Raw genomic sequence first — 21,671 nt, forward strand, 5'->3', positions numbered from 1 at the left:
TTTTACAGTATTGTATTAAGAAAAACACAAGCGTATAGGACCAAAATGTTAACAGAAATTTCTGGTGATCTCTGTGTTAAAATGATAAAAGATGCAATCCTATACATGTTTACCTGGGAGCAAGTCCCATTGAATATAATGGGAATTACTTCTGAGTAGACACAAATAGGGTTGCACTTTAGTTGTTTAAATGTGACTAGAATACCAAAGGCTAGAATACCAGAATCAAGCAAAGTTAAGAACTGGATCATATTATTAGCATTTTCAAATGTGCAGATGGCCTTTAGTTTCCTAATGACAATTGTTTCAGAAAGACATTTTATCAAACCTTCCTTTATTTCAACAGTTTGAAATAAGACTTTGGGAATAATTCAGGAACATTGTAAAAAGTCTTGCTTATTCCTTAGTTGTGTGTTAAATGCTGAAGCAATTTTGCTAAAAAGAAGTCTTATATAGTTTCTTTGCCTATTTTTTTTACAGGTTAAAGATGAGCAAACATTTCTACTGTTATAACTTTCTTCCTACCAAATGCCAAACTGCCAGAAGTGTGAAATCAACATGAAGGAATAACTTACTCATGGTACATCCGCAACACATCATAGAGATAATCTTTCTCTGCTTCACTATCAATCAGCAGGTCAACCTGGAAAAGATGATAATTTCATTGTAATACTCTGACCAAAAAAACTGTGATAGCTGAATACACCCCAACTCATTAAGCAAAATATAATAATTAAATATATTTCTTTCTGCTTACAGGAGGCTTCTTGCAAAGGCATCAATATTTTTCAAGGATGTGAAATTAAAACTACACCCGTGGAATTTATTATTGTGCCAAAATCTAGTCATTTCACACCACAGAGCAATATATTGATTCTCTTACCTGATAATGACTAAATTGCTGAATAAATATCTTCAGAAACCTTTTAGGCCACTCACTAATGTAGCACATGACTGAGCAACCAGAAACAATTCCACCAAAACCATCTAGATACCAAGTTCAATGGTTTTAAACTAGAAATGTCAGCATCCTTCTCATGATGCTGTGCAGCAAACTACCGGTAGATTGCTCCTTGCAGCTCTGATATCTCGACAGAGGAGAGCTCACTGCTAGAGTTATTCTTTCTTCACTGTCTGTCACAACATGCTCACTTAAATTGGTGTCAGGTTTCAAGACTTTAATTTTGCTAACTGTTCAAAAATAAATAAAAGCCCACGTATATCATGGGAGAACAAGTTACTTCTAGTAATCAGAAAGGACCACCACTGCCTGTGGCTTTCACATCAGTGAAAGTCAATCATGTCTGTGCTCATTTTCCTAAGAGCTATGGAGTTGCTACATCATTCAAAGGCAGTTCTCAGAAGAACATGGGAACATATGGTCTGACTCAGTATATCAGTCCATCTATGCCAGTGTCGTCTATTCTGATGGTGCAGAGGATCTCCCAGGTCTCAAGTACAGGTAGGTAGCCGTGTTGGTCTGCCATGGTCGAAACAAAATAAAAAATAAATAAATTCCTCCCAGTAGCACCTTAAAGACCAACTAAGTCTTGCGTCTGAAGAAGTGTGCATGCACACGAAAGCTCATACCAAGAACAAACTTAGTTGGGCTTTAAGGTGCTACTGGAAGGAATTTTTTTGTCAGGTCTCAAGTAGGAAATGGAAAGGACAACACCCCAAGGGGACTAGAAACCAACCAACAAAACAAAACGAGAGACAAATATATTAGAAGTTGCAACACATCTGTGGCAAGAGTCTTGTTAGCACAAAGATGGAAGAATGAGGAAATCCCAATGAAAGAACAATGGCAGGAAAGACTGATGAGTTATGCGAAATTGGCAAAATTAACATACAAACTACTTGAGAAGGACAACCGTGATTTCAAGGAAGAATGGGAACTTCTTACAGGCTATTTAAAAAATCAACAAAAGGATTTGGACTCCTTGGCAGGTTTTGAATAAACATCCACAAATTTATTAGTAGAACATATGATAGATAGGCAATTATATGTACAACTTTATAACATGCAGAGAATAATATGTATAAACAAACCAGAGAGGGGAGCTGAGGGAAGTCTTTGGAGGGTGGGAAAGGGAGGAATGGGAGGGGGGGAAAGGGGGGGAGATGGTTATACTGATGGATAATATGTTTTGTTTGTTTAAATTTGTTCAATAAAATAATTAAAGAAGAAGAAGTTGCAATACATCCAATGCTCTTCAGAAGACCAATAATTCAATTTATTGGGTTCATTTATTCAAAGCATATTGTCTCAAATTAGATACCTTGAGCATAATTTCAACCCCAAAGGTATATGCCTCCCTTTTCTCCTGAGACAGATGGATGCCAACTGTATTTTCTAATATGTTCTTTAACTTTGAGGATTTGTCTTCAAATTGTCAGGCTCTTCCAACTCTGCTCTTTATAACTCTTCTAATTGGAGGTGTTGGGGAATGAAGGTGGAAACTATGGCATACAAACCATATCCTGTACTATTGGTTCATTCCTTAGAGCTAAAGAGAATGAAGATTGCCCAGCCTACATAAGCAACATGCAAAGTAACATTTGCAAAAAATAATAGGACATGATTCAGCCATGTACTGCAATCCCCAGCATATTTACTGGAGGAATTTCAATACAGGTTTAGTTGTGGGTTTGGCACAGAGGAAGCCTTGGTTGCCATAATAGATGACATTTGCCAGGAGAGAGACAAGTGGAATGTGATACTGTTGATCTCCTTGATCTCTCTGTGACTTTTGGTGCTATTGACTGTGGGATCCTGCTGGATCAACTCTGTTGGATGGGAAGTAGCAGCACAGTGACATGGTGGCTCCTCTTTTACCTTCAGAGTCAATTTTAGAAAGTTGCATTGGGAGATTTCTGGTTGGCTCCACAGCACTTGTGCTCTAGATTACCACAAACTTCTATATTGTCCCTCATGTTCTTTAACAATGAAGCTGTAGAGTGAGGTCATCAGAGGATTTAGAGTGAGGTATCGTCAGTATGTTAATGACAGTTCCATTTTTCTCTGTCATCTGAGTCAGATGAGGCTATGTGTGTGCTGGATTGGTGCCTGGATACAGTAAAGAGATGGCTGAGGACCAATACACAGAAGCTGAATCCTGACAAGATGGAGGCAGTGTACAGAGTTATACAGTGTACATCTGGGAATTAGGTGTGCTGCCCAGGTGGGGTTGCACTTCAATTGAAGGAATAAGTGCAGCAGTGAAGCACAGGTGCTGGGCTGAAACAGGTGTTCATGGAAATTATCTCTCTTGCATCCCATTCCTTTGAGCTGTATTAAGTTGTAGCCATGGAGTCAATGGGTTTCAGCCTCTAGCTGGATCCTGACCCCAAGCTCTGCTGTGCAGGGGCTTTGAAACATGGGATAGGGCTTACTGTTTACAGCACATGCTATAGTGACCACTGTCCACAGCTGTCCTTTAAACTGAAAGCACAAAACATAATGGTGAAGCTCCATGGCTGGAGCTCCCTGTTTAACTGTGTTCTTCTTAAAGTTGCTGTCTACGACAATGAGTTTTTGATGGGGCTATGGCACAAGGAGGAGGGTCTTGTGGGTGCAGCCACCCTCCTAACACCTGCATTGATTGAATATAATCAAATGCTTGCAGCTGCCCTGTGCCCTAAAGGTAAAGGTAAAGGGACCCCTGACCATTAGGTCCAGTTGTGGACGACTTTGGGGTTGCGGCGCTCATCTCGATGCTCCTAATAAGGTCTAAGGAAGGACCATGTAAGCCCCATACAAAACTGCTGCAGCAATGCAAATGAACATCTGACAATAGAAAAGGAAAATACTCTACAGTGCATACACACCCTCCATGAACACTGTCAAACCATTTTCTTCATTGTTGTTTGTTTTTCCTGCCCTCCCCTCATCTCTAGTGAAGAAGCTGTCAGGATTCATGTGATCACTGAACTATGTATTCTAAATAGAATGATGTACAAATGGGAAAGCCAAAACACCCATAAATATATGAGCAGAATATGTATAAGTTATTTAGTGACTTTGAATATGCAACAGTAAATTGAGCATTACTTGTAGAAGGGACATAAATTGTGCAGTAATGTTCTGTATGGCAGCACTTGGCCTTTCCAGCAGCAGAGCACATAAAATAAGAACATAAATAATGATGACTAGATTTTGAAGTCTATGGCTTGGATCCTAAGTTTCTCCTCTATTCATGTGGCTGGGCATTTCTACCCACCACAATCTTTAACATCCTATACTATATCCCACATCATTCCCAAGTATCTCCCGGGTTGCAGAGGGAAGGAGAAAGTAAGACGTTATCCTTCCATAAAATGTGAACTCTGTTCTGTTCATAAAATGAAAGTTAGGATCCATGTGTCCAGACACAATAAAGGATGCTTACGCAGAATCGGGGTTGGGTTACAGTTGCAGCCAGGCAGAGTTCCCTGGGGTAGGGTGGGAAGAACCCTGGCCACTGGTTTTGGCCATGGTTGACTGCGGGGAATGATGGGAGTGCCCACCAACTATTCAATTCAAATTGGCTATGAGGGTTGGAGCCTTGGCGGTGGACCAGACTGAGCAAGTCTTCACTCAGGTCCGCTGCAGCAGCTTCCAAAGATTGGCAACCCATTTGGGCTTTTCTTCAGGCTATCACTGACAGAACCACCACTGGAAGCAATTTTCTTCCTTGCTGGGTGCAGAAAGAGCCTCCACAGCAGTGGGGCTCCTCTGCCAGGGAACAGTCCCTTCTGCTTTACTTAACTCCCACCAGCGGCACAGAACATGAGTTAGGATCGCACTGTTGTTCAGTTGCATTAAATGGGCCATTAGTTATCCGGCTGAAATTAACATGCTCCACTTTGTATGTCTCAGAGGCTGGGATGTCTTATAGACAAAGGTATTGGAACTGTGGTGAGAGTAGAACAGGCTTCTCTGATTGGTCTCAGGATGATTTATGAATATTATCATCATAAAAGGCCACAAGTACAAGGTACAAGACCATAAATATTATGTTAGGTACACAGGAGTGCAATATGTCTGCTGCAACACAGTCCAACACTTATAGTTAACAGATATGAATAACAATCATAGTTACAGAAGCAGAGATCCTTTATTAAAAGCTGCCAAAAATATTTTAACTTCACCTCACCATTCAATTTCATGATAGTGCTTCCCTGTTTATCGTGGTGGGAAGGAAATTAAGCCTAACGTTTTGTTAGATAATTTAGTTCTTAGCCACGAAAAACAAAAGAGGAGAGAGGTTTTCTTTTTAAAATGAAACTGGGTGGAACTTAAAAATGAGACTAAATCATCCTAGATGATGGCGAGTTTGGTACAGGCAGAAAAGGGGGGAAGATCAATGTTAGTGGGGGTAGCTGGATGCTCTTCATTATTCTTTGTTTACTAGAAATATGCACAGATATAAAATATGGTTGGTAATGATTGTGGGTCCAAGAGTTGAGGAGGCAGCCTGTTGAGGATAGAGCTTTTATTTCCTCTGAAGGCTCATAGAGCCATTACTGTCACTTGATGCTCTGGTAGCTTCAGTGGAGAAGAGAGTTGATTAATAACATCTGGCCCTTCCTGGACTGCTGCATTGTCTGTTATTGGTTTATTTCATTGTAATGGCTTTTATGTTGATATGCTGTATTTTAATACAATGTTGTGTACAGGACCTATTGGTTGAAGAGCAGGTTACAAATATAAAAATAATAATTATAATTATTTGGTGTATTCGTTCTATGGAATATCCCTAAGAAGAGTGCACACAAACATAAATTGCTCTTAGACGTTAAGGGCATTCTGAACAAAACTGGAGTTTCATTTTCTCTCCCCACCAATGGCTTGTATTCAGCTAACTTTTACTTAGAATAGACCCATTAGAATTAATGGCCATGACTAATTTCGGTTCATTCATTTCAACAGGTCCAACAAAGTTAGTTAGACACAGCCCAGTATATTTCCAGTATGGTGCTTTAAAATGCTCTCACAGTTTGAATGAATTACAGCCTCCCACATCACTGAAACTGCCAAAGACCATTTTCATATCATTTTGCCTGCCAAATCACACATGAATTTTTTTATTTGTTTGTTTTTTGTTTTCTCAATGTGTTCAAATTTTGTTTAAAGAACAAGTGTTCGCCTACTTTTAGGTCAAGAATTTTTTCATTGCTGGCTGGCAGCTACTCGCTTTCATTTTTTTTTTAAGGGTAAGAACAAAAGAGCTATTGTGCAATGCACCTAGCCTTGCCAAGTCTCTTGGTCATTGACAAAGAAACACTAAAGAGAGAGGAGGAGGAGGAGACCGCAAAAAACTGTTTTTGGAGTGGAGGGTATTCCTTTCCTGAGAAATTGCTCTGTGAGATTTTCTAAAATGATGATGAACCGATATCTCTATATATCTCTATATATGTAGTGATGTTGTAAAGACTGGCCAGAAAGTTAAGAAACGGCAAGGTCAGCTCCTTGAACTTTCCATTGCCTTCAGGTCGCCTGCTTTGAGAGGCGCAGGGAAAGGCAGGTCTGGGTCGGTAGAGAGAAGCAGGTTTGCTGGGCGCGCACATTGCGAGCAGCCCATGGCGAGGGTGGGCCGGACGGCTCTGCTCCTTTCTGCCGAGAGGAATCTTACCCTAATCCGCCACACACCTCGGGTCCCCTAGGAGAGAGAAGGTGGTGGTGGGAAAACTTTCCTCTGCTGAAAGAAGCATGCCACCCTCCCTTCCCCTCCCCCTGCTCCCCCACCCGCCAGGTCCGAGTTAATTGACACCGAGAGTCCATAGTCCCAGCGAAATGCCCACGCTCCCTTCGCTGGCAGCGGCAGCAGCTTCTCTCGCTTACGAGGCGGAAAGTGAGGTTAGCGAGGAAGCCCGAGGTCGCCGCAGGGACCGTAGGGCAGGCGGTGGGCCGAGAGCCCCTCTCTTACCTTGTGCCTGAATTCCCTGGCCACCTTCCGCTCCATGGCAATGGGGAGAGCGACCTTCGGTTGGCTTTCCCCCGGGGAACCTTCGTCGGTGAGCGCACCCAGCGGATGCCGTTTCCTCCTGGTCCTGAACGCAGGTTAGGACGCAGAACTCCGGCCGAGCGCTAGAGGGCGCAGCGCAGCCCTGCGGGAAAGGCCGGCCTGCGCAGCAGACGGGTTGTCCGAGGAAGAATGTTATTGGCAAGGAAGGCGCTTAGTTACCAGGTCGCCTCGCGCTGCCTCGACATTTTCATTATGATCTCCTGTAGCCTCCCATTAATTTCAGTGAAAGGGGGACAACACAGATCAGCTTCCATTGCATTTTATTTCTCGCAAATCTTATCTTTCTGCTATAGTACACTAGGGTTCGTTCGGGTAAAATTACGCACAATGAAACACTTTTTACAGTTCCATTGATTTCGATGGAAGAGAGTTGCGCAACTGCTTATTAATTCTTCCAGCGAAATGAGACTTCAAGGCCGGAAGCCTATTTATCCGGCAGCACGTTCCAATGATCTCAATAGGACTTTCTTTTGGATAGGATTGCTCTATTGCTTAACTTTCACACACAGTACTTCATGACTTTTGGCACTTGGAAGTTTCCCTAAGCGTTATGTGCTGCAACTTAGGGTGGGATCCCAAAGAGCCACATCAGGAACTGAAACTGGAAGGGGAAATCCTCACCCCAGAGCACAGGTGGACTCTTTGGGTGCAAGATGGTCAAAATTTCACTTAGTTATAGACCCTCTGAATGCAGGCAGATGTAATACATTTTGTAGAGGATATGGTTTGAATGCAACCTTGCCATTCTCAATAAAGATGCAACTTTGTCAGTAGCAGAATGATCTTGTATAGAAACAGTTTTTCAAGTTATTTCACCTGAAAATGAATCAGCCACAGTTTTGAATACCCCCCTCACTCCCAAAGGATTCCATCAAGCTACAGAACCTTCCTTTCCCTTCACCTCTTCCAGCCCATCCAGGAAAGGTCTATGTAGCAGGTGCATTCCATAACTCCACCTTCTCCTGCACGTTCCATTCTTCATTCTTTCCGTCTAGTTCATAGGCACAACCTGTAGCATTCACTAGCTTCATTCCATGCACAGAAACTGTGACAATGGTACTGCTGTACTTTCAAACCAAGAGAGTGAATAACATGCTGCCATTAGAAATTATTCTAAATCCTCCCAGGTTGCGACGCCAAATTGCATTTGCTTTATCCAATTCTATTTCCTTATTCAGACTGAGGTGATGCCCTCGGAGCCTTGTCAAACTATGAGAACAGCAAATACAAATATGACAAAAACCTGCAAAGAACTCAAAATATTTAGTCCAGTTATCCTTAATTTGTTTTTATTTTTAAGTACAATCTAAATTAAAATATCCTTGCAATGTTTTTTTTTTTAGGTTTGTCAGAGGCAATGCTGCATCTGTAGACGGTGGTATGAGCCAAAGCAAAAACAAAAAGTACTTTGTGATGTCTTGGAAATCCAGACATTTTTAAAAAAATCCTACTAAAAGCAAAAGTAATGTTTCTGGGCAATTCAGCTAAACACCTGTGTGAGCAGAAGCCAGCATCGTGAGTCCCACTAGTGCAATGGGCTTTCCCCTCTCTCACCTGGTGCCCCTGTGCCCCCCAAATCATATTGGAGGAATTAGGAGAACCCCCAGAACAGTACATGGAGGGAGGAGAGGGGAGATAATACCATCTGGAAAGCAGATCGTAGTATCGCAAGGTTGACCTTCCCCCTCTAAGTATAATGCCAAGGTTGGAAGGGGAGAAAATGATGAAGACGAAAGAGACCAATTACTTATTGGAAGTGTTGGGAATGGGATGAAACTCACCTTGTGTTGAAGGCTGGTAGGTTTGCAGGGAGAGGAAGCAGGCATAGGATGTAGGGCAGATGGTCCCAGTGCTTGAACTAAGTTCTGCAGGAAGGCTGTCTGAGGAACTGAGATTGGTCATGAGATATGAAGTTCTAAACCTAATAGACAAAGTAGAAACTGAGAAATCACTGATTTTGGGTCGAATCCACCACAGTGACTCAAAAGTGCAATTGCTGATTTTCTAACAAAAATATGTAACTTGTCCCTCAGATCGGCTTCCATACTTTTTTTAAAGGATTTAGGGAAAACCCTGGAAATTTCAAGCCTGTTAGCTTAGTATCTATCCTGAAAAAACAGGTAGAAAGTATTGTTAAAAGATGAAATAAACAAGCATATAGAAGAGTAAGCCTTGCTACTGCAGATCCAGCATGGCTTTGGAAAGGGCAAGTCCTATCAACAAGCAAATAGATAGAGGTGATCTGGTTGACACAGTGTACTTGAACTTTTAAAAAACGCTTTTGACAAAGTTCCTCACTCCTGAGTAAGCTTAACCGTAATGGAATAAGAAAAGAGGTCCGTTTGTGTACCAGGAATTGGTTAAGAAGCAGGAATCAGATAGTAGGAATAAATGGACAGTTCTCTGAATTTATACTTAGAAATGTGGTGCAATCAGTGTATACCCAAATAGATAACATATTTCCAGGCCATTCAGAAAGTTAACTTTGCTATATATACTCTGAGACACACTGATAACTAGAGAAGCCAGAAAATTGGGTACATTTGAAAACAGAGGCCATCAAACCAAGTGAAGTTTACATGGAACTGAATGTTTATTTGTGGAAGTTCTGCTGTCTCTTGAAGCTTATATTTGTGGGTGTTTTCTAGTCTAGGTTTTCCCCCAGTCTAAGTTTGGAGAAGCAAGCTTTATATTTTAGTTTTATTCATTAAGTTTTGAAATATTCCCTTTAAAGAAAAGTCATATATTGTATTTTGATGTCACTCTCTCTCTCTCTCTCTCTCTCTCTCTCTCTCTCTCTCTCTCTCTGTGTGTGTGTGTATTAGCAGCTTATTAATTGTACCAAGTAGTCCTGTATGGGGCGCTATTAAAGCACAATATAATAGCAGAAGAATGGTAAAAAGGTAAAGGTAAAGGGACCCCTGACCATTAGGTCCAGTTGCGGACAACTCTGGGGCATCTCACTTTAATGGTACTGGCATTTAAATCTCAATGTACATAATATTGAACACAGAATTCGAGTAATTGTCATAGTCTGCCATGGTAATATATTTCCCTGTACTTCAGGAACACAAACAACCTTGCCCAGCAAGAGACAATTGGTGCACAAAAGCAGATCTCAGTGTGCAGATTTGATTTATTTGTATAGATCTTGCCTATTCTCCCCCTCCCCTAAAGTTTTCATTATTGTGCAAGGAAGTGAAATAATCTCTGTGTTCTTGTCTCAGACAAGCAGAATCTCCATATGTAATTTCTCAACCAGAAGATCAGTTGAAGGAAAATGCAAGTCTCTACTCTCCAAACAGAAACCTGGTTGTGGGTAGTGCTGTGGGTTAAACCACAGAGCCTAGGGCTTGCGGATCAGAAGGTACTCGGTTCGAATCCCCGCGACGGGGTGAGCTCCCCAGAGGTCAGGGGTACCTTTACCTTTTTACTCTCCAGACAGAAACCTTGTTGCAGGAAAATAGATTTTTCCTAGTTGTCAATCCATGACATATTGTTGCTGGGAAAATGCAATCCACACAGTAACTGCTAGCTGCTCTAGACGTACAGTATTGGCATTTGTCCTCCCTCTGCATTCACTCTGAGAGGTTAGATGCTAACTCAATAGACATGTAAATGTCAACTGTTGGTGAGAATTTGGTCACCCAGGTTTGAAAATCAGGAGTTCTGCTATGTATCTGCTATGTTTCTGCTATGGTGCAAATGCAGCATAAGAAGCTAAATGTTTCAGGGTGCTGAAATAAACAGAAGGGGGGAAATTAGGAGGCACCTTTTTTCATTTTGTGCTTACAGAAGGACCGAGTTTTGGTGAAGACGTCATTGCGGTTTCATCATTCCTACTGAAATGAATCACTTGTTACAGCTGGAAATACAATACTTGGGGACTAATTACAAAGACGGGAATGAGATCTTTTTAATTACTTGCTGTTAACAGACTTCCTAAAGCAGTCAGAAAAGGGACTCTTTTCATCTGAGACAATTTCTCACCTGGCAATGGAAGCTTTTAAAGCTTCTGTTATGAGATAGCTGAAGGATGAAGGGAGGGAGACAGGGGTGAGAGAAAGTATGGCAGATGGCAAAGGGAGGAGGCAGGGAAGAAGGGAAGAAGATAATACTACAAAGGAATGAAAGAGTAGAAAGTGCACACACAGAATGGCAAAAAGCTAGAAATAAAAGGAGTACCTTCATTTAAATAATGTGAGGAAGTAAAAAACACAGAAATATTTAATGATCATACTTTGTAATAAAAATGAGCTGTATTGGGGCTATCCAAACTGACATTTACAAAGTCTGGAGATTAAGAGGCTTGCATATTTCATTTTGAAAATATGGAAAGGAAATCTGTTATTGTGGCACACCTTGTCTCATGCTCAGGCTGGTGCTTGGAATTCTCAATTTGCCACCAAACACTTTATAGTTAAAATGCATCTAGCTATGGAAGATACCGGTATGTTTCATGCACACTGTGCATGCCATTACAACCTAATTAAACCAACAAATTTACATGTATCCAGTTTGCCAACATGTATTGCATATGGAGAAACAGTCATTGGCCTTTGTGGCTATATATTTTTTAGGTTATAACCATTTTAAGTTGTCTATTTTATGTATGGAATAGATTTGTACCACATTTGCAGGCTCCCATGACTGCTTTGTTCCCGTTCTGTAATACCAATGCCCTCTGCATTTACATGTGGCACATGTGAATTGCCCTGAGACCTCCAGGTATAGGGCGGTATATGCATTCAATAATATAATATAATAAAATAAATAACACAAGAGAGGCTCTGAGGTCCACTCAGCAGCTTGATCATACTCAGACGTAAGATACATCAACATAAATACACTTTTAATGGTTTTTTTAAATACATAAAGGTAATTTATGTATGCCAGTACTGTGGCCCGTGTTTTGTTAGCCCAAAGATGGAAAACAAGTAAGGTCCTAACTCAAGAAGAATGGTAACTTAAACTGATGGAATATGTGCAGCTTGTGGACCTAAAAATAGAATAAGAGAACAAGAAGAACATATGTTTTTGTTTTTTTGTAAATAATTTTTAGAAGAACATATGTTAAAAGAAGATTGGAAAATGTTTATTGAATATATGGGGGAAACTGTGTACACTTGAATACTGAATGGTTTAATTTATGTAAAATATGCAGGGATTTATGTTATGCAAAATGAATCCTGGAAAGAGAAGGAAAGTTGTTGGTATTTAAGGTTGTTTAAATGAACATTCTAAATTGTAAAAGAGAAAATTTTAATAAAAATTATATATGTGTATATGTATATATATATATATATATATATAGGACGCAAAATCCATCTACAAAGCATCTTTATAGGCTGTCATCCAATGCATATTTCCTTTGATGTGTAGGTCTCAGAATAAAGAGAATGGAACCAGAATCATAGCTGTCAACTTTTCCCTTTTCTTGCGAGGAATCCTATTTGGAATAAGGGAATTTCCCTTTAAAAAAGGGAAAAGTTGACAGCTATGAACCAGATGTCTGTAGTATCAGCCTAAAAGGTGCGTGCCTGTGTGTCCCCTCCCTAGATTCACACGCGCCCAACGGGGTGTTGTGTGGGCCTCCTCGTTCTGAGCACGCCACGGGCGAATCAACCCGAGCGAGGGCATTTCCGAGTCCCAAGCCCAGCTTCCCACAGCGGGTCGTCGCCTCGTTCCTATTCCTTCCTGGAGGCCTGAGCTGCGCTCCCTATGGAAGGGGCAGGGGAACGGCGCCTCCTCCTGAGGGGCCGACATTATGCTAATCAGTGACGGGAGGCGTCCCCCCAGCGCCCAGCCGCGGCAAAGAGCTCGCGTTTGGAACGAGAACAAGGCGAAGCGAGCCGGCCGGTGTGGGTCCACCCCTTGCCGTCCACACTGCCCAGCGGCGGGGCGCGGAGATGCTCGCCACCACCAGGCGCGCCGGGTAAGGGGAGTGCTCGCCTTCCTCAACCTCGGCTCCAGCGGCCACCTCAGAGAGCTCGTCGCTCGCTGCGTCCAGATGGAGCCGCGCTTCAGGCGCGCGAAAGGGATGCTGGTGTACGTCTGGGTGCCTCAGGGTGAGTCCCAGAAAGCGCGCTGTTTCTGTGAGGCGGGGGGTGTCGTCGTTGGTTCCTTTCAAACAGGTGGGTGGGTGGGGGAGGGGATTTTTTTTTATTACTACTACTACTACCTAGTTGGTTTGTGGGCGCCCAGGGAACTCTGGGCAGCCTCGCACCTTTCCAGCCTCCTCTCAGCACGCCTCCTCTTTTGCAGCGCTGTTCGCGTGGAGCGTGGCTGCGCAGCTGTCTCCGAGGAGCGCGGCCCCCGGCCAGGCGAGGTAAGTGAGCAGCGTGAGGGGCGCGTGGCGTGGCCCGCCCGCTTCACTTGCCCTTCTTCCTGTGCGTGGCCCGGAGCGAGCTTGGGAAAGCGGGCTCGCCATTCCGTACCTTAATCCTAGCTCCAAAGGAAGCAGAATGGCGAAAAGCGGGGGGCTCGTCGGTGAAGCTTACCTTAACTGGCAGCATCTCAACTTCAGACTCGGGACGGTTCCACCCTGTCTCTTTCATAGAACTAGAGGAAAATTCCACCCGGACAAAAAAAAAGTGCTTCGCTCACCTCAGTGTGATGGGGAAAGCTGCACCTGGGGGAAATCTGCCTCTCCCCCCCCCCGCTTTGATTTGACTCTTAAAGGGACAGGGGCTCTTTCGGAGCCGACTCTGAGTGACCATTACCAAACCTGTAGGTGTTTGGGCTGAGAAAGGAATGGTGGTTTAAACTGGGAATGGAATCCAAAAAAGTTTTGCTGGAATGTGCTGTGCATTCTGACGAGGTGTGAGAGTGAGCTGTGGGAGAATCAAAATCTGCCTCCAGAGGCAGATCTTTGTTAGTTCCCTGCAGCAAAAGCAACAAAGAGTGATGTTGTTACCTTTAGAAACTAACAGATTTATTGCGGTCTAAGATTTCATGTGCTAAAGCCGCTCAATCATTTAATGAAGCGGTCCCTAGTTAACAGAACATACTGTGCTACCAATTTTTTTTTAAGTCTTTAAGGTGACACAAGACTCATAACTGTAATTAGAATCTGGTAATATATGAAATTTAAATGTGCTTCTGGCACCGAGCTTGATTGCCTCTTCAGTTAATCACCCGGGGGAACAGATTTTCTTATATTCCTCTGTCAGATATCTTAGGGTATGGAATTCTTTCCTCTATTTTCCCTTGCCTACATTACAGAGATATAATTAAATGGGCATAAACATAAATAAATGGAAGCCTTTCTGCACGAAAGGCTTCTGGATTACACCATTTATTTTCCTTACTGAGTAAGAAATGAGTTTAGTTGCTGGAAGTACATATGCTGGAAGTCCCCACAGAGAATGGGGAATAACTGTTCCTGGGTATATTCACACCAGCATCTTTATTGATATAATTTAAAATGTACTAAGTGCTCACAATTTGCAATCTGTTAATTCTTAATGTCTTACTGACTCACGAGGGATGGATGAAGTTATGTGAAGAGAAATTAAGGATTTGCGGCTTTCATTTTAAGGTGGAGGTGAGTAATTAGTGAAAGGAGACATGCATATAAGAGAGGAGCTGGCGTGTTTTTGTTGTTCAGGAGCTAATCAAAGCAACCAGAGACAGAGTAGAAACACACCCTGTTGGAAAAACCAGGAGTCAGAGGAAACCCCTTATGCCCACTTTGCCTGATATTCGCTCCAAAGGAAACTCCCAGTTCAACCTGGGGCCCTCAGTCTGAGAAGAGGTGCAGCTTCCCTGAGTTCTGCATGAGTAAGAAAGGTGCAGATTACCTCTGCTAAACAAACCCAGCCTTGTTCTTTTTCTGCCTAGGAACGGCAGCAGTGCAGTACTTCGGAAAGGAGATCCTAGTGCCCTGGGAGAGCAGGTAAGGCAAGGGCACCCACTCACCTGATGGGAGCTGTTTTTTTTCTGTGTCTGAAAGGTTGGAGTGCTGGGAGGAGAAGTTCACAGGATGGCTCAACCATGCACCAAACAAATTATAGTGTGTGGGATAGGGGATGGGGATGGGTGTTCCATTTACTGTGAATATTTTCTTTCAACCATTTGGCACTATGTTGTCCAGCTGCTGAACGGAATACATTTCCTTATGTCCTTTCATTTTCTAGCGGTATTGAGAAAATGACTTTGTTTGCAAACAGCCTTAATGAAAGGGTTTGCTTTCATCAATAGCCGTGTTTGCTCTGAGAGTGTTTTGCCTTGGTTCTTTTACTGAAATAACATGTAAGAATAGACAATTATACTCTTGGCTTTAAGTAGAATGTTCCCTCGCTATACATATTATAATTGAAGAAGGATATTGAAACCGGTTGATGACCTTTAATGACTCAGGCTGGTGGATTCTTGATTATGGTTGTAATACGAGTCAGTAAAGCTGAGATTTACTACTTTGGTCACTGAAAATGACCTGTTAGTACACAAAAACGTATACAGTATAGAAACTTACCCATTTTTACTTAGTAGAGGAACTTCAGCTATCCAATGCCAGAAGTAGAGGGGAAACCCCACTCAAATTTCCAAATGCGTTCGAATAGTTGTTTTCTATCTGGGCAGAAATCCATGAAAACATTGAAATGAATAAATTATATGCTTGGATCTGTAAAGAAAAATGTTTATTTTATAACATTACCTTTATAACATCAATTTTGCCAGGCTTTATATTATTATTTTATAAGACTGCTAACACTGAATCAAAATAGGTATATAATTCTGTTGTTTATAAGCATATTGCTCTGGATACCTTTCAGTAAGTTTTAAGTAATTCTAACTGTTGTACCTAGATTATGAAAGTATTATAATAGACAGGGATAATATCACTTTATTTCTGTAGGTAAAATAAGCTGAAACAAAACCAAAATAAATCATGAGACTAAATTATCAGAAACAATGGTTACATTAACATATTGTGTTGCTGATAAGATCTATTGTAATTTTAATTAAATACTTTCTTTTAAATTAATGCTTATTTTTGTTGACAAAAACTAGCTTATTCAACATTTAAGCCTGATTCCTATTAATGATTCTTAAGGATCTGATACTGTTAAATGCAAGTTGTTCTTAGTTCTGTCAAAGTCGAGTGCTTATGAACTGTTTACCGGTACATTTTGTAATGTTCAGTAAAAGTGCAGTCTTGTGTTTGAGTGCTACAAAATCAATACTTTTGTTCTTAATTTATGTTTCATTATTTTTTTCAAAAAAGATTTTGAATTTTAACAAAGACAAATGTTATAGAAAAAAGAAATGAAAGAAAAAATATTTTTAAAAGCAATAAAGTTGTTACAATTGCTAATGAATAGGATGCAGTTTATTGAGTCAATAATAAAACACCCCAAGTAGAAAAGGATGCATGTCTATAATTAGGTAAAATATTTTGCTTTGGGCTGTCAAACCATTTGTAATTATTTAATTTGTAATTTACTTTCTTTATAATTAAATTATACACCAGAACTATATCAACTGCCATGTCTTTTAAAGTATATTTTCCCTTCATTCTTTTTTGTGGTTCTTATTTTCTGAATGGGGAAAGAAGTTAGTCACTTCGGATTTTCACTTTGTACAGCTTAATTAGGCTCCACAAAATGAGTCAGTTTCTTGATATTGTTTTTCTCCACTTTTTGTTTATGGAGAGGTTTTGCAGAGAGAAAAATATTCTGCACAATCACAATAATCAAATCAACTGCTGATAAGGCCAAAGTTTTGCTTTTATGAAAAGCATCCAGGGAATGATAATAACCATTCAGTTGCCTCTTTTCAAGCTGTTGATCCTTAATCACTCCAAACAATTCTAACTATATATATATATATATATATATATATATATATATATGTGTGTGTGTGTGTGTGTGTGTGTGTGTATATATATATATATATATATATATATCAGATGTAACTGAAATGGGAACATCATCAGTTTGGGTAATTTATTACCATATTAATGGAACTGAAGTAGTTAAACTCAGGAGAGGAGGGTAAACCAAGAGTGGATAATCTCAAAACTATGGGGAAATGGCAGACATTTCATTAGCACCCACTGAAACATTTCTGATGCTCACCAGTTGAATTGTGCCAGTGACAACACCCACATGCGACTCTGACACGGAATGTGTCAGTGAAGTCAAGTCATTGGGGACACACCCCAGTCTACTTCTTTGCATCAAACACACTCCACAGTGCTAAAGTGCCCTTACTCCATCAGCTCTAGTGTCTCAGCCAGCAATGATCCTCCATTGCAAGTCTCCAGATATCCCTTCAGGCAGGTGCTATTGTTTTGGAGTGCAACACACAAGCTGAAAAAGGAAGGGCACACAACATAGTACCCACAGAAAGCACATGCAGCCTTTTTGGGATAAGAATTCAAGACATATCCCAGGACAGAAAGATTCTCGCCAAGCAGCCAAAGGGAGAGGCCAGGACACACAAGCCATAGAGGAGGCATCCCCAAACTTTGGCCCTCCAGATTTTTGGACTACAATTCCCATCATTCCTGACCACTGGTCCTGTTAGCTAGGGATCATGGGAGTTGTAGGCCAAAACATCTGGAGGGCTGCAGGTTGGGGATGCCTGCCATAGAGGTACACCGACTGCAGCAACCTCCCGTGGTTCACTGCATATAGCATGGAAATGGAAAGCAAGAAACAGGAGTTCGAGACTCATCAGGGAAAAGGGATGATGAATGATCCCATTCAGCTTTTGTTTATGAGCACATATGCAGCCATGGAAGTGGGAAAATAAAGGGAACTCATTGCATTCAACACATAGTACAAAAACCACTGAGCAGTTCCTAACCCATTTGATCAAAGCAGCGGATAGGGATTGGACACAACATGGGGCATTGGGTCTTCCCCCATCCCCATGTGGTTAAGTTACATTGATGGTTGTTACTTTGTTTCCCCCCTGCTGTTTTAATGTTTTATGACTGGTTGTTTGCATTTATTTTTGCTGTTGGTTAAATTGTTATATTGACGTTTTGACTTAGTTTTGGGGGATTCAATGAGGAGAGATGGATATAAATATTTTAAATAAACAAGTAATATACACAGCACTTGTTGCAATACTATTTGCTCCCTTCCCCTGATAGCTCCAGCATTTCAAGTCGGGTTTTGCCAACTGGGTCCTAGATTGTAGTTCATTTGCTTTGTGTCAGATCCATCTCCTTGGAAGTAGGGAGGAGGGATTGAAGGTAAAGTTGAGGCGAGGCATTTGGTTATTAGTCTTTGTGCAAACAACTGCATGGAATATTTATTTATACATTTATTTGTAAAACTTATACCCTGGTCTTCCAATGCATTTACTACTTGCCTTGTGCAGTTCAGTTTAAAACTGTTGCAAAATAAACATTTACATAAAACAAATAGCAGATAAAAATGTTCCAGAAGGGCACAGATGGGCTAATATTTTAAAAGTCCATGTTATTTGAGGCTGTTGGCCTCATCACTTGAAGGTTGTGAGCTGATGATACTGAAAATGTGTAAACTGTTGAATATTGCTGCTATCATTAGAGCCACATTATGGACCCCAAGTCTAGTGCAGTCAGAGCCCTAGCAGCAACATGTAACAGGTGTGTTAAGAAGCAGAACAATGTGGTGTCTGGCTTAATCTCTGAAATTTCCACCCTAGGTAAAGAGTGAGTCCAAGATCACCCTATCAGCCACCACTCGGGGGTGGTGAGGGCACTACAGTAGTGAGAAGGTGGGCCGGGGGACTTGGTCCAACCTCTTATTGCTTCAGGGCCTTATTGGCTCTGAGTCCCCAAAGCTAGAACCAACTTGCTACTGCTCTTGTCCTGTTGTGGAAATGATTTAAACTAAAATGGTGGGCAGATGCAGGCTTGGTACAGGTTTTGGTACTCAGCTATAGTGGCCTGCTCAGCCATCGGGGGAAGAAGGAAGAAGAGTACTGTTGCCGATGCTGCCCAGCTGGGCTGATAGTAGGGTTGCCATATTGCCCAGTTGGTTGGGTTTTATCCAGATGGCCTTGCCATCCAATGCCTATTTGCATGATTAGTTCCTCCTCCAGAAAGTTATTTAGCCTAGACCTTACAGATGCCATCATTTGAGAGAAAATGTGCAGGCACTATTTTGTCCAATCATTTTGTGAGAAATGAATCTAGTTTCTCTTTCTATGCTCTTAGCCGATGAGTAAAGTTACAGCTATGATTGAAACTTCTGAGATAACTGCAAACCATAGAGATAACAGACTATAGAGTCACATCCTATTGTCTGCAAAAGGAATATCCACATGATAAAAAGATTCATTCTGGTAACGACATGGCCTTAGCCTCAAATGCATTATGGGCTGTCTTATGCTTTAAATTTGAATCCTTTTTTGAAATTTGATTTAAAGCTTCATGGCAAACATGAGCATGTGTTAGAACACCCTTTAAAATTATGTTTCTAAAGAATTATAAGCCTTTCACAATGCTATGCTTTTTTAGATATTTTTTTTTAATCCTTCCTGTACAGGGATTTGGAACATCAGTTTATAACTCTTCATCTACTACAGTATCTTCCAGGCCAAGAAAATTTCACAACACAATTTGTGAATCATCCAGTAAGATCCCTCTTTGTTCTGTTTTTAATCTGGATGGGCGGGGTATAAATTATTATTATTATTATTATTATTATTATTATTATTATTATTATATTGTGATTATTATTATTTTAAAAAATCACTGCCCACGGTAACATGTGTGCCACTTTCACACTTCTCAGAACTGACTGTGTACATGCGAACAAGATGCCTGCTTGTTAACTATTAAAATGTTTGCAGTTTTAGAGTGTATATAGTCTGGATGAAGTATCTAAACAAAGTTCGATAAAGTAGCATGAGAGGGGAAGTAAGGGAGAGGTGATAGCTGTGTCTAGAATACATTAGGAAATACGACAAAATCCGTGAGTGGTATTCAAACCTGCTTCACTCAGTTGACCCATTGAAAGCAATAGATCCTACGTAGTCATGTTCATTAATTTCATTGCCTTTAATCTGAGTAGCTCCTAGGTGAATACCACCCCATATGTTGTAAAGAAGAATTTATGGCAAACTTCGCTTAGACATGAAATGGTCAGAATTTTTCACTATGCCAAGTGATTTGTATGGGACTTGAGGAAGCTCCACCAAGGAGGAAAAGGAATGAAAAGACATGTGCTTTATGGGGAGGCTCACCTTCATTTATATTCACACACTTAATAACCTACTGATGTAGGATTATGGTTAGTTCTAAAGTAGTGGAAGGGAAGAATTTAGTTCTTCTGTTCCATAGAAATAATAAACTTCGTATAGCCAGAGACAAAGGGCAAGACAAAGTAAAAGACAAGAATCCTGAAGAGTAAATGGAGCCAGAGAGTGGAACATGTCATGTGTGAAGGCCCCAGATATAAGAGGGAAACTTATAAGGTCTTCTAGCAGGAGGAATTTTATGGTTCACTAGCTCCATTAATAGCATTTCTATTAAAATTCTCCAGTGCTGGCATCACAAACTGGGCAAATGTAGAAGCAGGCACTGGGGCAAAATTGGTAATGAAAATATTAATAAAATGAACCTAGAACAGGACATCAGATGGAAAATTGGCTTTGAAATTTAATTGGCTTTTGAATTGCCATTTTCAAAGTCTGCCTGCAGCTCTCTTGCCAGCTGGTTAATGATGGATTACAGGATGAATATAATGAATATTATTATTTCTGGATTATCTGACAATGTCAAAAGCTACCGGTATTTACCTGGTATTTAAGCATTGGCTTACAGTATTTTTCAGGATCCTAATTGATGGGAGCTGATCCTTCTCAACAACACAGAATATGAGACTAGAGCTTATTACATTGAGCTCTTATTACATTGAGTGTACATCTTCATATTCCTTATGAAATTGGGTCACTTGAAAGTAATACTGGGGATTTTGGGGATATAGTTTGATACAAAATAGTTTGTAATTGATTGCTGTTTGTCACACATTATTTATGTGGTATGTAAAAATATTTGAAATATGATTCAAACGTTTTCAAGTGATATTAGATCACTTGTAAGTGTCAATGTGTATGCTTAAATAGTTAATTTATTTTATAAACTAAATATCAGGAATGGGAGAAAGGATGATTTGTGCAAACTATTACAGATACTGGGCTGAATCAACAGGTTCCTTATGTGAATGAAAGGGGTGCTTCTGTGAACATTAGACTCCTTCCATGAGTAGAAGGGAACCTTTGGATCCTGTTACTTCTGCCATTTAATACTGTGCTGTGTATTTTATAGAAGATGGAATGTTTCCTTGCCTAGAGGATGGGAGTCATTACATGTTGCAGAAATAGCAGGTATATGTATCTATAACATGTGAGAGTGGTACCCATCTATTTTTGAGGTGTCATTTCCCTTGGATTAGGAGCCTTTTCTCTGGAAGGGAAACTTTGGATGCAGCCCATTCCATGCAAAAAAATAAAAAATGGCAACAAGTACAGAAGTAATAGCTCTGAGTCCAAACAAAGTCTATGGTTTGGCTCCCATATGTTAGGGAAAATTGCAGGTCTACATAGTACCCACTAATTGCAGGAGGGTACCCACTAACATCTGTAATGTATGATGTACCTATAAGTAGGTTGATTTATAAATGCTTAGCAGCAGTCAACACTCTATCACATGTT

The 21,671-nt window shown here is 40.8% G+C and overlaps 2 protein-coding genes and 1 long non-coding RNA gene across 9 annotated transcripts in view; 2 read left to right on the forward strand and 1 right to left on the reverse strand.

The window, feature by feature from the left end:
* Window positions 1-852, forward strand: part of LOC117049150 — a 42,815-nt gene extending 41,963 nt beyond the window's left edge. For both annotated transcript variants that reach the window (XR_004426922.1, XR_004426921.1), the window contains exons 3-4: window positions 481-580; window positions 760-852. This is a non-coding gene — a long non-coding RNA (uncharacterized LOC117049150). The remainder of the gene's footprint in view (window positions 1-480; window positions 581-759) is intronic.
* Window positions 1-13,582, reverse strand: part of USH1C (USH1 protein network component harmonin) — a 52,904-nt gene extending 39,322 nt beyond the window's left edge. For 2 of the 4 annotated variants that reach the window (XM_033153818.1, XM_033153812.1), the window contains exons 1-2: window positions 13,511-13,582; window positions 576-643 (exon numbers count right to left, since the gene is read on the reverse strand). In XM_033153818.1, coding sequence (XP_033009709.1) covers window positions 576-643; window positions 13,511-13,567 — 125 coding nt within the window. In that variant the 5' untranslated portion in view covers window positions 13,568-13,582. Of the gene's footprint in view, window positions 1-575; window positions 644-6,911; window positions 7,034-13,510 lie in introns of those variants that run through there. The other 2 variants (XM_033153826.1, XM_033153835.1) reach the window with 2 other exon arrangements.
* OTOG (otogelin) overlaps window positions 12,993-21,671 on the forward strand; it is a 95,706-nt gene continuing 87,027 nt past the window's right edge. For all 3 annotated transcript variants that reach the window (XM_033153782.1, XM_033153799.1, XM_033153792.1), the window contains exons 1-4: window positions 12,993-13,078; window positions 13,275-13,338; window positions 14,853-14,907; window positions 19,502-19,589. In XM_033153782.1, coding sequence (XP_033009673.1) covers window positions 13,021-13,078; window positions 13,275-13,338; window positions 14,853-14,907; window positions 19,502-19,589 — 265 coding nt within the window. In that variant the 5' untranslated portion in view covers window positions 12,993-13,020. The remainder of the gene's footprint in view (window positions 13,079-13,274; window positions 13,339-14,852; window positions 14,908-19,501; window positions 19,590-21,671) is intronic.

The sequence above is a fragment of the Lacerta agilis genome, chromosome 1, assembly GCF_009819535.1.
Source record: "Lacerta agilis isolate rLacAgi1 chromosome 1, rLacAgi1.pri, whole genome shotgun sequence".
NCBI lineage: Eukaryota > Metazoa > Chordata > Lepidosauria > Squamata > Lacertidae > Lacerta > Lacerta agilis.